The sequence below is a fragment of the Tupaia chinensis genome, unplaced genomic scaffold (genome assembly GCF_000334495.1).
Source record: "Tupaia chinensis unplaced genomic scaffold, TupChi_1.0 Scaffold000671_1, whole genome shotgun sequence".
NCBI lineage: Eukaryota > Metazoa > Chordata > Mammalia > Scandentia > Tupaiidae > Tupaia > Tupaia belangeri.
In genome coordinates this window covers 3155266-3169766 of record NW_006160193.1, presented here as the reverse complement: position 1 = coordinate 3169766, position 14501 = coordinate 3155266, and the positions used below count along the sequence as shown (strand labels likewise).

The 14501-nt window shown below is 54.6% G+C and overlaps 1 protein-coding gene across 1 annotated transcript in view; it reads left to right on the top strand.

The window, feature by feature from the left end:
* The first annotated feature begins 1149 nt into the window (after window positions 1-1149).
* The window catches only part of BCL11B (BCL11 transcription factor B), an 83255-nt gene continuing 69903 nt past the window's right edge, over window positions 1150-14501 (top strand). Inside the window, exons 1-2 of the mRNA XM_027776372.1 lie at window positions 1150-1258; window positions 1344-1709. Of these exons, the coding sequence (XP_027632173.1) occupies window positions 1150-1258; window positions 1344-1709 (475 nt within the window). The remainder of the gene's footprint in view (window positions 1259-1343; window positions 1710-14501) is intronic.

Genomic DNA, 14501 nt, shown 5'->3' with positions numbered 1-14501 from the left:
TCCGTGGTCTCCACTGTCCTTTTTTAAGTGCAGCCCAACCTTGGATGTACCTGTCTCCTTGGGTTTCCGACCTCTGGCTGCCCCTTTGCTTGTCTACAGACCCCCACTTGCGCCTTCCCCACGCCTGTTGACATTCGTGCTCACAAAATTCCAGCCCATGTTGGCTCCGACCCCCAGGGGAATGAAGCCACCGCGGTGTCCCCGTCCTTTATTTATGACACTTTCGGCTGCTGACTCTTCCAATTTTCCCTTGAGGGGGTTGCTGCTTTTTTGAGGCATTTATTAGCTTCAAAATATCTGGGTCCTATGCTCCTTACAAAACAGAAAGGAACTATATCAGCTGCTAAAGAAATATAAAAGCATATAGCCCATCGAAAGTGTGGTATGCTGTTTGCCAAGAAAGGCTTGTGGAGTCTGAAGATTGTTTTTTTTTTCTTTTTCTGGGAGTGAAAATAAAACCAACCAAGGAGACAGGACAGTGGGGAGCTGAGGCGAGCTGAGGGATCTGCTGAGAAATGAATGAAAGTGGGACCAGGGCTGGGGTCTGCTGGCCTGCAACAGAGCTGCTGGCAATGCCCAATGCCCTGGGCTGTAGTGTCTTCCTCAGCCCCACCGGTGTGTGTGTGTGTGTGTGTGTGTGTGTGTGTGTGTGTAACCTGATGCTCACTTGTTGCTTTCTGAGCTTGTGGGCTTCCTCCTCTGGGAAGAACTGGCCCTCTGACACCCTGTCTGGGTTTCTGTTTCCTAGTTTGGTGAGCAGCCAGGTCTCAGGTAGAGGAATGTGAGCAGGACTAGGTGAATGGGGAGGACTGAATGGGAGGTGTGAGGGGAGGGAGGGGTGAGGGATGCTGCTCGAGGCCCAGGGAAGTGCTCTAGCTCCCTGGGCCTCAGTCTTGGTACCTGAGGAGTCTAAAACCATCCCCCTGTGCAGTGCAGTTCCCAAGGTCATGGTCTGGGACATGCCTGGACATCGAGGTTTTTCACGGCTCCCCAAGCGATTCTCAGAGATGAAGAGCTTGGAGAGACACTCTCTCGCTGGCTCTGGGGCAGCCAGGGTGTGTGTTCTTACACGGTTGGGCCGAGATGGGCAGGGAACAAACTAGAAAGCAGGAAGACCAGCGAGGCTTATGCTGCTGCCTGGGGGCCGTGATGGTGCACCAGAGCCTCAGTGTGCCCCCGCGTCCCCGCAGGATGGTGTCCCCACTGCTGGGGAGGACCTGGCGACCTCCGCAGCCTGCCACAGAGGGCCCGCCTGTTGGTGGGGAGGGTGGATGGGTGCCGGTGCTGTGACTGCCTAAGCCCACCTCTGTCTTCTCTGCCCTTCCCTCCCTTTGTGTCTCCAGCAGAGGCTGACCATGTGGAGGCCGCCATCCTCGAAGAAGACGAGGGTCTGGAGATAGAGGAGCCCAGCAGCCTGGGGCTGATGGTGGGTGGCCCCGACCCTGACCTGCTCACCTGTGGCCAGTGTCAGATGAACTTCCCCCTGGGGGACATCCTGGTTTTTATAGAGCACAAGAAGAAGCAGTGTGGCAGCCTGGGGGCCTGCTATGACAAAGGCCTGGACAAGGGCAGCCCGCCGCCCTCCTCACGCTCTGAGCTCAGGAAAGTGTCTGAGCCGGTGGAAATCGGGATCCAGGTCACTCCTGATGAAGAGGACCACCTGCTCTCGCCCACGAAAGGCATCTGCCCCAAGCAGGAGAACATTGCAGGTATGGAACCACGGGCTGACTGGGCTGCCGAAGACACCTCCAGCCCACGCCCTTTGTCCGAGAGTGTCATGCCGGGGGCGCCCAGGGGCTTCTGCAGTGGCCTCAGGGTCACCAGCTGGGGCTCACCCTTTCTGAGACCCACCGTCTAGGCACCCTAAGGAAGACACAGGCCTGGGGCTCAGGGGGCCCCGACGGGCTGGTGGTCACCCTGCCGTTGGTGAGGGCTCTCTGCCCAGGGACCCATCCAGAGGTGGCCAGAGGCAGAGGGGGACTCTGCAGTCTGGTTGGCCTGTCTCTGCTGGAGCTCTTGGTTAGTCCTTGGCTTTGGAGCCAGACAGTCTTGGGTTGGAATCTGTTTTTCACAACTTAGACACGTCAGCGTCCCTGTCTGTAGAGTGGTGCTAAGGACAGCCACCTCTGCAGGGTTGCTGTGGGGGTTAATGAGATGCTACGGAGCAGGCACTTGTGAACGGGGCACTCACCTTCTCCCCATCCTCTCTCTGAGCTCGGTTTCCCATCTGTTACAAGAGGGTTAGGCCCTGAGCTCGGAGGACACTGCTGATGTTGCCTGTCCCTAAGAGTAGGTCTGGGGAAGAGGGTGTGGGAACTGCGGCCCTTGGGGAAGGCTGGACGTGTCCTCTGGCACGCTCGTGCGTACGACCTAGTTGGCTGGTGTCACCACCTGAAGGACGGGCACGGCCTCCCCTGCCTCCAGGCACAGTCTGCCTCTCCCAACCTGCTCTGCACACAGCTGAGTTTGCTTCAAGTCCCTCCCTCCTGGCCTTGGTCAGGCTTCCTGGAGTCTCCCTGGGGAGCCCTGCTTTCTGTGCAAAGCAGAGTGTTTGTTCTGGTTTCTACTTCTGAATCTAGAAGGCTGAGGGAGAAAGGAGGGCCCTGGCCCTTTGTTCCCTAAAGCTGACAGTCTGGAAAAAGCTGGGTGTCGGAGAGCATTTAGATGAGGGTTCGAATCCTGGTGGTTGACTTTGGGCTAGCCACGCTATGGTCTGTGCCTCGGTTTCCCGGCTGTCAACAGGGAGCCCCGTGCGGGTTACAGGAGTGGGCACTCCATAACTGCTTTGCCAAGGGGGCTTTTCCTTTGGGGTCTCCTCTGGCTCTGTAGCGTGTACGTAGGTGGTCGTTGGGGAGCATATGGACATGGGTGCTTGTGGGAGTACTGGAGGGGTTGGGGGCCCAGGTGGCCATGGCGGGAGCCCCAGCACCCAGGGCAGTCAGGGTGCTGCAGCAGGCTTGTCTCTCCGAGCGCGGCTTTGTGACTCTGGGGCTCACTCTGCCCACCTGTATGAGGGGGTTTGAGACTCTCTCTTGTATGCGTGCTGTGGCAGTCGAGGTCCTGCAGACAGACTGGCCCCTGGGCCCTGCCTGTTGCGGGGGCTCTTGCAAAAAATCCGTCGTACTCCTTCCAGAGTGAAAGGCATTGAGAAGTGCCTGTCCCGGCCGCGGGCTTGGTAACCCAGCTCGGGAGTGTGGTGCAGAGCCAGGTTGTCGGAAAGGTGCTGGGTCCCTTTGGCCTGCGTTGGCCCCCCTCCAGGGACATTTTCAGCAGCAGTACCAACATCTGGGGTCAGCACACACAGACCTTGCCGGGGGTGACCTCTGCTGAGGAGACTGGGGTCCCAATATCTGTGTCATTGGAATGATTTGCTGCTTTTGCCAAAACCACCCGAACCCTCATTTCACATCGAAGTTATTTCCCAGTGCAAGGCTTCAGATCATCGTGGGTAGGTTTGTTTAAGAAAGCGACTAAATATGATTTCATAAAAGGCAAAGTTAATCTCCAAGCAGCTTTGTCCTCATCCTTTCTCCCCCTCCTCAGTTTTTTTCCCCCTCTTCTTTTTTCCGGGTTGTAATACTGCAGCAGCCCACAGTATTTTTATTTTATGTGTAACGGAAGATATTCTCGGCCTTTCTGTTCAGCAACAGGACGAATGGATTTCTTCATTCTCGAAGAAATATGTAAAATAATCCCTTAGAAGTCTAAAGAGATATGTTTGTTCAAAGCATTTAAAATGTTATTTTAATCAAAGGCACAAAACAGCCTACATGCTGTGTCAGCTGAAGACGACCATTCCATTTTAATAGCGCGTCATGTGCTCTGCTTCCTAGCCCGCTTTTCTCCTATTTCCCACCCTTCTTTGGCACCAACTTTTCTTTCTTTCTTTTTTTTTATTTAATAAAAAGGAAAGATTAAAGAATAAAACTTCAGTGGCTCAAATGTATAAAGTAATTTAATATGGTGGGAGCATTAATTATTTTAGCTTAATTGAATTCTGAGGACTGCAGTAGTTGCATTTTTGTAGACAAGCCCTGTTTATTATTTCTCTGTGTAGATTAACAGTAAAGGAAACACAGATAACTTTCAGTTATTTATTGTAAAATAAATGTGTCAATTCATGTGTAAAGCAAGCTGCTCAAAGATAATTGAGTCTTTATATTTTAAGAGGGGAACTAGGAATCCCGGGCGCTCCTCCACCCAGGCTTCCGGAAATCCGCACAGCTGCTGCCCATGCCCCTGGCATCGCTGGCACCGCTGGCCTCGCCGGGCGCTCACGCTCCTGCCTCCTGGCTGTGGCTCCAGGGGCCCCTCCAGGCCTCCCACGCCCTGCTGTTGTACCCAGAGCCTCATTGGTCCTGGCCAGTAGCCGGCAGGAGGGTGCCTGTCAGTTCTTGGGACTCTGCCTCTGGCTTGGGCTGGCCAGGCTCAGTCCAGTCCAAGATGAGGTGGCCTTGAAGGTCCTGCCTTTCCGGAAGCCCACAGTCTTCCCATTGCCTAGACGGGTCCCAGCCCTCTTCCATACCAGGTGATTGGAGAGGAGGGGCTGCAGAGATGGGCCGAAGAGCAGGCCTGGCAACGCGTGGGATCCCTCCCGTCTGTAGGGGTGCGTGCTGAGGGTGAGGAGAGGACCGTGCTGGGATTCTGTCAGTCATTGACGGGACAGTCATTCTGGAGGTGCGCAGACAAGAAGTTGCTATTTCTTTCCTTTCTTTTTCCCTGTCTTTCTTTTTTTTAATCTTTCTTTTTCTTAACAATGGAGACATAGGCAGTGACAAAAGGAAGTTTCTGAAGCTTTGTCTTTTAGGGACATTCATTCATTTGGCAACCTAGCACCTCCCTCCCTCCCAACCTTGCATCCCAACCAGGCAGAGAGCCCTCAGTGGAGGGAGGGGATGTCCCTCATGGGGGACTTGCAGAGTGTGAGCTGGAGGCAGTCCTGCCCTCTGTGTTCTCGGCTGGGGCCCTGTTTCCTTAGAGTCTGCCCTGGGCAGAGGAGTTCCTGGTGGCTTGGTTCCAGGCCCACCTGGGCATGGGGGTATGGTTGCTCAGAGGCAGGGATCTGTTACAAGAGGGTTAGGCCCTGAGCTCGGAGGACACTGCTGATGTTGCCTGTCCCTAAGAGTAGGTCTGGGGAAGAGGGTGTGGGAACTGCGGCCCTTGGGGAAGGCTGGACGTGTCCTCTGGCACGCTCGTGCGTACGACCTAGTTGGCTGGTGTCACCACCTGAAGGACGGGCACGGCCTCCCCTGCCTCCAGGCACAGTCTGCCTCTCCCAACCTGCTCTGCACACAGCTGAGTTTGCTTCAAGTCCCTCCCTCCTGGCCTTGGTCAGGCTTCCTGGAGTCTCCCTGGGGAGCCCTGCTTTCTGTGCAAAGCAGAGTGTTTGTTCTGGTTTCTACTTCTGAATCTAGAAGGCTGAGGGAGAAAGGAGGGCCCTGGCCCTTTGTTCCCTAAAGCTGACAGTCTGGAAAAAGCTGGGTGTCGGAGAGCATTTAGATGAGGGTTCGAATCCTGGTGGTTGACTATCCGTCGTACTCCTTCCAGAGTGAAAGGCATTGAGAAGTGCCTGTCCCGGCCGCGGGCTTGGTAACCCAGCTCGGGAGTGTGGTGCAGAGCCAGGTTTTGCAAAAAGTCCGTCGTACTCCTTCCAGAGTGAAAGGTATTGAGAAGTGCATGTCCCGGCCGCGGGCTTGGTAGCCCAGCTCGGGAGTGTGGTGCAGAGCCAGGTTGTCGGAAAGGTGCTGGGTCCCTTTGGCCTGCGTTGTCCCCCCTCCAGGGACATTTTCAGCAGCAGTACCAACATCTGGGGTCAGCACACACAGACCTTGCCGGTCCGTCGTACTCCTTCCAGAGTGAAAGGTATTGAGAAGTGCATGTCCCGGCCGCGGGCTTGGTAGCCCAGCTCGGGAGTGTGGTGCAGAGCCAGGTTGTCGGAAAGGTGCTGGGTCCCTTTGGCCTGCGTTGTCCCCCCTCCAGGGACATTTTCAGCAGCAGTACCAACATCTGGGGTCAGCACACACAGACCTTGCCGGGGGTGACCTCTGCTGAGGAGACTGGGGTCCCAATATCTGTGTCATTGGAATGATTTGCTGCTTTTGCCAAAACCACCCGAACCCTCATTTCACATCGAAGTTATTTCCCAGTGCAAGGCTTCAGATCATCGTGGGTAGGTTTGTTTAAGAAAGCGACTAAATATGATTTCATAAAAGGCAAAGTTAATCTCCAAGCAGCTTTGTCCTCATCCTTTCTCCCCCTCCTCAGTTTTTTTCCCCCTCTTCTTTTTTCCGGGTTGTAATACTGCAGCAGCCCACAGTATTTTTATTTTATGTGTAACGGAAGATATTCTCGGCCTTTCTGTTCAGCAACAGGACGAATGGATTTCTTCATTCTCGAAGAAATATGTAAAATAATCCCTTAGAAGTCTAAAGAGATATGTTTGTTCAAAGCATTTAAAATGTTATTTTAATCAAAGGCACAAAACAGCCTACATGCTGTGTCAGCTGAAGACGACCATTCCATTTTAATAGCGCGTCATGTGCTCTGCTTCCTAGCCCGCTTTTCTCCTATTTCCCACCCTTCTTTGGCACCAACTTTTCTTTCTTTCTTTTTTTTTATTTAATAAAAAGGAAAGATTAAAGAATAAAACTTCAGTGGCTCAAATGTATAAAGTAATTTAATATGGTGGGAGCATTAATTATTTTAGCTTAATTGAATTCTGAGGACTGCAGTAGTTGCATTTTTGTAGACAAGCCCTGTTTATTATTTCTCTGTGTAGATTAACAGTAAAGGAAACACAGATAACTTTCAGTTATTTATTGTAAAATAAATGTGTCAATTCATGTGTAAAGCAAGCTGCTCAAAGATAATTGAGTCTTTATATTTTAAGAGGGGAACTAGGAATCCCGGGCGCTCCTCCACCCAGGCTTCCGGAAATCCGCACAGCTGCTGCCCATGCCCCTGGCATCGCTGGCACCGCTGGCCTCGCCGGGCGCTCACGCTCCTGCCTCCTGGCTGTGGCTCCAGGGGCCCCTCCAGGCCTCCCACGCCCTGCTGTTGTACCCAGAGCCTCATTGGTCCTGGCCAGTAGCCGGCAGGAGGGTGCCTGTCAGTTCTTGGGACTCTGCCTCTGGCTTGGGCTGGCCAGGCTCAGTCCAGTCCAAGATGAGGTGGCCTTGAAGGTCCTGCCTTTCCGGAAGCCCACAGTCTTCCCATTGCCTAGACGGGTCCCAGCCCTCTTCCATACCAGGTGATTGGAGAGGAGGGGCTGCAGAGATGGGCCGAAGAGCAGGCCTGGCAACGCGTGGGATCCCTCCCGTCTGTAGGGGTGCGTGCTGAGGGTGAGGAGAGGACCGTGCTGGGATTCTGTCAGTCATTGACGGGACAGTCATTCTGGAGGTGCGCAGACAAGAAGTTGCTATTTCTTTCCTTTCTTTTTCCCTGTCTTTCTTTTTTTTAATCTTTCTTTTTCTTAACAATGGAGACATAGGCAGTGACAAAAGGAAGTTTCTGAAGCTTTGTCTTTTAGGGACATTCATTCATTTGGCAACCTAGCACCTCCCTCCCTCCCAACCTTGCATCCCAACCAGGCAGAGAGCCCTCAGTGGAGGGAGGGGATGTCCCTCATGGGGGACTTGCAGAGTGTGAGCTGGAGGCAGTCCTGCCCTCTGTGTTCTCGGCTGGGGCCCTGTTTCCTTAGAGTCTGCCCTGGGCAGAGGAGTTCCTGGTGGCTTGGTTCCAGGCCCACCTGGGCATGGGGGTATGGTTGCTCAGAGGCAGGGTGTGGCCGGTAGGTCTGAGTAAGCCACAGGCCTTGGGCCTCTGCTCCCGTCTACCTGATCAGAGTTCTTCATAGTCTGAGACCTTCCTCCTTCTCCCTGCCTGGGCCACCAAGGGGAGACTGGAGCCCACTTGATCCTGGGCGGGGAGATGAGAGGAGCTGCAAGGTTTGCAAAAGGTGTGTGCTACTGACCCATTATCTGGAGGGGACTTTAGTGGATGGAGGAAGGACAGAGCACACTTGGGGTGTCTGGGGTTTGCAGGCCACGTGCTGCTGCGTGGGAGAGAACACAGCCCTACCCTAGCTCCCTGCCAGCCTAGACACGTGACTTGACCCTTGGAGCCTCAGTTTCCCCTTCTGTGCGCGCCCAGCCGTAGCTGTTTCGTGTGTGGCATGTGCCTGGTACTGGTGGGGTAGCGTGCTCCAGGAGCCAACGGCCGCGCGCCGTGCTTTCCTGGGTATCTGCCTTTTTCCAGGTGTGGGAGTCGCAGCCATGGGTAGGCCTCTTCGGAGCTGGGCTTCCCATTAGGACCGGGGAGTGTTGTGCCCTGGTTCTGGGGCCCCACCACCAGGATAATGTGAGAAAGAGTGCACTGTCCTTCAGCCCTCCCGGCTTCCGTGCATTCCTGTCACATGGTGGCAGCTCTTTGCTGGGGCCTGTGAGGATGGAGGGAGCCTGGCATGGGTCCTGTCACTCTCAGTTGTGCCGGCCACCTGGGCAGGTCACTTTCCTCTTCTGGGCTTTAGTGTCTTTGTCTGCACCTACCTTTTTTTTTTTTTTTTTGCTATAAGGTACGTGTGCTCCCAGGGGGAGAGAGAGAAGGGGAGAGAGAGAATCTCCCTGAGGGATGGTCATGACACAGTCCCTTCTCCAGCAGTCTCCTCTCAGGGTCTTGGGCATGCACACGTGTGCCCGGCATGTTTCTCAAGCAGCTAGGTCAGGGACAGAAGCACACGGTCAGCCCTGTGGGATCTAGCCGCCCCAACCACCATGTTGGTGGCTGGCCCTGAAGGTCCTGTTTAGTGCTATGCTGAGGGTCACCTGGGACGAGGCATGGGAGGCACCCACCCAGCACAGGGTCAGGCTGAGGGAGCCGAAGGAGTGGCAGAAACTTCTAGAAAACCAAGCTGAGGAAAGCATGGACGTTTAGCAGCCTGCTCTTCTCAGCCAGAACCAGGGAAACTTAATTAGGATTGCTCTTAGTGATGGCTGCCATAGTCCTTGGGATTGCCATGGGACAGCCACTGAAGAGGGGTGCTCGGTCACAGGTAACTTGGCTTCACATGTCCTCCATTACCAAATGAAGCTGTGACAGGGAACTAACGATGCAAGGTCACTCACAGGCTTGCCCATTTACTTCCCCAGCTCCAAAGCCCAAGTGTCAGTGTTCTGGAGAAGGGCAGGGAGGGGCAGCAGGTGACAGGAGGTGGCAGACCCTCCTGGGCTCAGGGGTGGCCAGCTGTCCCTGCTGCAACGTCCCTGTCTTTATCTGGAACTCTGGGGGGGCCAGGGACACACCGGGATATTCTCAGAGCAGGAAGGATGCAGACAGGGGTTGGTGTGGGGCCCCCGTGGCCCATCACTAAGCAAACGTGTGTGAGGAGAGGTTCTGACAAGCCCAGGGTCCACGAGCAGCTCTGAGGGCGTTCACTTCAGACTTGTAACAGTAAATAAAATAACATGAAGAAAACATTAGCTTGGCCAGTGGGAAAAACGAAATAACTTGCTAGTGCTGGAAACGGGAGATAAACCCCACACACGGGTTGTCTCAAAAACTTGCATTTGATCTATTTAGAGTTGTTATTTCCACTCCAAATTAAGATTCGTTAAATCCGTGTGTGTTGTGGCACGGATTATCTTTTTTATTATTAAGTCATGACAACTAATTATTAGTTCTGTAGGCCCAAGAAATAGTTCAGGGCTCTGTTGGAGGCACATGGCCCTGAGAGCCAGCGGGGGTGTGTGGCAGGGCTGCCCCAAAGTGCCTGTGGGTTCTGGGAGAAGGGAGCTTGACCTTCTACCCCTCACTGGACTAGGTGCTTTCGTTGGGCTATCTCACTTCATTCTGCAACCTTAAAATAGGTAGCTCTGGCTGTACGTTGAGTTGAGGCTCAGAGACACTAAGGGACTTGCCCGAGGTCACACAGCAAGGAGGAGTCCGACCTGGGTGTGCCTGGCTTCCCTGGACTCAGGAGAGGTATCCTCTCTGTCTGCCTGGCTGGTGGGGCCATTGAGGGCAGGCACCACCTCTAGACCCCATCTAAGGTGGTCGTTGTAATTTTTTTGAATTATTTAATTTTATGTGTTTATTTTTAAAATTTGCTATAGGACACATGGTGCTCACCAGAAAGAGCGTGAAAGCAAGCTGCCAGGTCCAAGACTCGAACCGGGTCAGCTATGTGGGAGTCCAGCACCATCATCACCATGCCATCTGGGCACCTGCTGGCCCCCACGAGGCCTTTGCAGCCCCTCGCAAGTGTGAAAGTTGCGGAAGTATCTGGGAATACTCAGGCCCCTGTGGCTTTCCCGTATTTCCTGGGGAAGGTTCTGCAGAGGCACGTGGCAGCACAGAAGGCGATAAAACGTGAATTCCGATGGGCATGGGCTGGAGTCATTGTTCCACAAGTACAAATGATGTGTTTTGTGTTCAGCGTTGCACTTTCTCTTCCATAAGGAGACACTATTTGTTTCATTTGTGGGCTTCAGATTTTGTCAGTGATTTGTGGGATCGCTCAGCCCATTGGTCACCCTCACCCCCACCTCCAGTCTCAGTTTCCTAAAAAGTGGCGGTCTCTTCCTTGTCTTCTGGGCTTGGTCTAAGGTTCGGTTCAGACAATGTCCACACCTGTAGGTTCCTGCGGGTGGTGAGCTGTGGTTAAGAATGGAGGTCTGCCGTGGATCCAAAGGCAGGCTTAGTCTGGTTGCTAACCCTTGCGCTTCCCTTCCGCTTTTGTAACTGGCCGAGGCCGAGCTGGTCCGGACTCCATTGTCTTGAGTCAAGGCAGGTGACTGTCTGCCAGACCAAGGCCCAGCCTGCGGCTGCAGTGGGCCATTCACCTGTGGACTCCGCATGTCCACCTGTCGGTGGGAGAGAGCAGGTCTGGTCTTCTGGCCTCCCGGGAAGGTGACAGACTGCTCTGCAAACTTCGGTCTGTGTAAATCAGGAACACGCTTCGCCACTTCAGCCCTGAGGAGGAGTTGAAAGATAGGACGAAAACTACCGATCAGCCGGAAGGTTCTTTTTTCTCTTTTTCTTTCCAGTCTGAGATCTTACTGGCTTGCGTCAGTTCAGGAAAGAGGAAGGAGAGTAAGAGAATTGCTGAGAGAGAAAGGGCGACTTAATCCCGAGGGGAGAACTTAACCAACACTCAGCCCTAGTCATTATTATTATTAGGGCTTTTATTTGACAGTAAATAGTTAGCAGTTGACTTAAGTTTTTTATTAGGCATTTGACAGTTTTTGTTGTTGTTATTGTTATTGCTAATTTTCATGCCTGACTGGTGCATGACCAGCAGCTCTGCAGTCTGTGAGGGGGGCTCTCTGTGGGTAATTTATGAAGTAAGGCAGCGTGGGGTCACCCCTGTGCCCCGGGGCCATCTTTACACTAGACAACAGAGTGAGTTTCCTGTTTGCATTTAGTTTAACACTTACTTATCAGATTTTGCTATGGGGAGGGTTCTTTAAAAAGGTCGTGGAGGCCCAGCCAGGTGGTGTGGTGGTGAAGGCAGCTGGATCCCGCATGGCCTACGGTGTGGTTCGAGTCCTGGACTGGCTCGGCTGACAAACATACTGGGTGTGTGTGTGTGCACGCCCAGAATCCCAAGAGGAAGATGAAGGAGAGGGGGACTGTGGTGTGGCCGTCCCCTGGGGGGTGATTTCCTACTTTATCTCTCTCTCTGTCTGTGTCTCTCTCTGGTGAATGCACGTGCCCTATAACCAAATTTAAAAAATAATAGCAAAACGGTCGTGGAAAATGCATATTATGAAAAGCGCCGGACAGATTTCAAACCCGTTTGCACCAAAATAAACTCAAACTTGAACTCCATTTTCTCATGTACTTTCTGAAGCCTCCTCTCAGGTGCTAGTCACTCTCCTACGGGCTTTGCAGATGTTAACTTTAGTCCTCCTATACCCTGCGAGGCAGGTGCTCATCTCAACCCCCCTTGACAGAAAAGGAAACTGAAGCAGAGACGTTCGGTTATTTGGCCGAGGTCACACAGCGGGGAGTAGGGGCCTGGAGCGTCAGCTCTGGCAGCCATGCCGGGTGCTGCCTGCAGCCTGATTTCATCTCACATCCCCCTACGTCTGCCCTGCCCTGCGTAGGCAAGAAGTCAGGGACCCCTGTCATTGTGTAGATGGGGCAACTGAGGGACCTCAGGGAGACGAACCTGGACACCAGCTCCTGGCCTCCCAGGGAGCCACCGTGTCCTCGCTGAGACTCTCCCAGGTTCAGGGGTGCAGGGCTGAGGCTGGTCGTTTCACTAACCCAGCACAGATTCTGCTTTGAACTGGGCGGGTCTCTGTGATGGCACTTGGGGTCTAGAGTTTGGTGAGACAGGGAGTCCTCAGCTGTCCGGCACACAACTGTGGCTTGTGGGGGGGGGGCTGTATCTTAGGGGGAGGTGACCCCCATTCAGGGGCCAGGGTGGGGAGAGGTGGCTGCTGGCCTAAACTGGCACCCTCCTCTTGTGGCAGACATGCTGTGTGACCTTGAGAGGACCCTCCCCCTCTCTGGGCTGAGCTGTGAGAGCTGAAATGTGAGAAAGGGCCCCCAGTGGTTTCCAACAGCTGCAAGAGGCAGGCAATGGGGTTGGGCCTCTCCAGCTTACCCCCTAAATCCCCTTCCCACCCGAGGCTGACTTCCCTGTTTTTACATCCAGGGCATAGGAAAATAAGTTTTCTCTGAAGAAACTGGTGGCTGAAAATGGAAACATTATACTAAAATCAAAATCAACCGTCTTTCTGCTCCAATCTGTGAAGATCGTTCTGGATTTGGGGGCCCTCACTGTGAGGCTCAGAGTTAAAGCTCAGTGCCCTGCCTGAGCCTAGGCCCTGCCCTCCATGCTGTAGCTGTGTGGGCCAGTGGGAGGCCAGGGAGTCAGGCTGCAGGGTGTGGGCAGGACCCCAGGCCCCACGGGGAAGGCAGGCCTTCCTTCCTAGGCAGCACTTCGTTTTGTTTTGAAGTAGGTTTTCTTGGGGTGCCCCTGCTGGTCAGCTGGCTTTGATTGGGAAGGCCCTAGGCTAGCTCTGCAAGGGAGTCTGCTGACGGTGGGGGAGGCGCTGGGAAGGAGAGGGGGTCCTTGAGGGGCTGCAGGTCCGGGAAGACAGCTGCCTGCTGTGGCTGGACAGCTGGAAACTAGGACCAGAGCTCTTTTGGGCAAGAAAATTACAACAAAATAGCCTTTCGTTGGAGGTGAAAAGTCAGATTTCCCACCTGGTGGTGGAGGGCAGAAGCAGCCTTTCAGATGCACCAGCAGCGCCCAGCCTAGCCCGCCTGGCCAGCTCCCTAAGCCATCAGGGGTTGGACTAGGACTGTGTCCCCTGGCCCCTTCTAAGTGCCCAGGCAGCTTCCACTGCCTTCAGGTGGCAGGTGTGGACACGCCCCAAAGGTGCAGGCAAACGGCGTGGTCAGTGCCCACCCCAGGTGAAACCCCATGCGCAGAGCCTTTCCAGTGGTGCTGGGGCCTGGACTGCCCCAAGTGCTGGAACGCAAGTGAGGGTATAACCCCCCCCCACACACACACACACACACTTCCGTATCCTTGAAATAGTGCAGACGGCGACTTTGTTTCAGTCTGTCAGGGCAGAGCAGCCCTCAGGAGAGGGCTTCTCCCAACCACGGGCTTCCAGGTCCTCCACTGGGGCCAGGCCCCCGGGCTGCCTGTTTTGGGCCCAGTGTGACAGGAGCCATATTCTTCTCCACTGAAGAAAAAATGAGACAGATCTTCAATGCACCCTTCCTACTTCCAGCAACTGGCTGAAACGGTTGGGGCTGGTAGCCGGGACTTAAGTTCTCTGGGGCCAGCTCGGATTCGTTCCCCGCCCACCAGGAGTCCTCTGCCAGCCAATTAGGAACCTAAACAGTGCGGTCTTCTTAGGCTTGTAAAACTTTCCCTGCAAACGAGGCGACTTTATTCGCCGGGAAAAAGAAGTATGTAATTTTCACGGTCTGGCCGGTGCTTTGGGGAGAAGGGGATAGAGAGAAGTCACTTCCAGAGACAGACGGTCCCAGGCAGCAAGCCAGGTCACGCCCCGGGGGTTGTGCAGCGCTGGCCTGAGTGCGGCGCTCAGACCGCGTGCTGGGGGAGGCGGGGCGCGAGATTCCAGGCTGCTGAACACTTGACCCGGGTCGTGGTCTTGGGGGTGCGCATCCAAACCCTCCCAACTCTGCCACTGAACCTGGTCTCCCGCTCGCTTGAGATCAAGCGCCACCTGCCTCCCCACCAGTGCCATTTCCCGCGTGCCGGGACGGCTGCAGCTGGCACGACTCGTCTCGCCCCCTCCTCTGACCTCAGCAACCCTCCCCCCATGCAGCAGTGCCCCCCCTCCCCAAATCATCCCCACCCCCCGCCGTCCGCGAGCGAGAAGGGACAGAGTTCCTCTGGCCCGTTTGTGGGGGACCTCAGGCTCCGCCCTCCTGAGGTTCTGAGAAGCCCTGCAGGCCCCCAATGGCCTGTCCCGTGGCGGGCGACCCGAGCCACGGCGGGGGGGGCGGGCGCC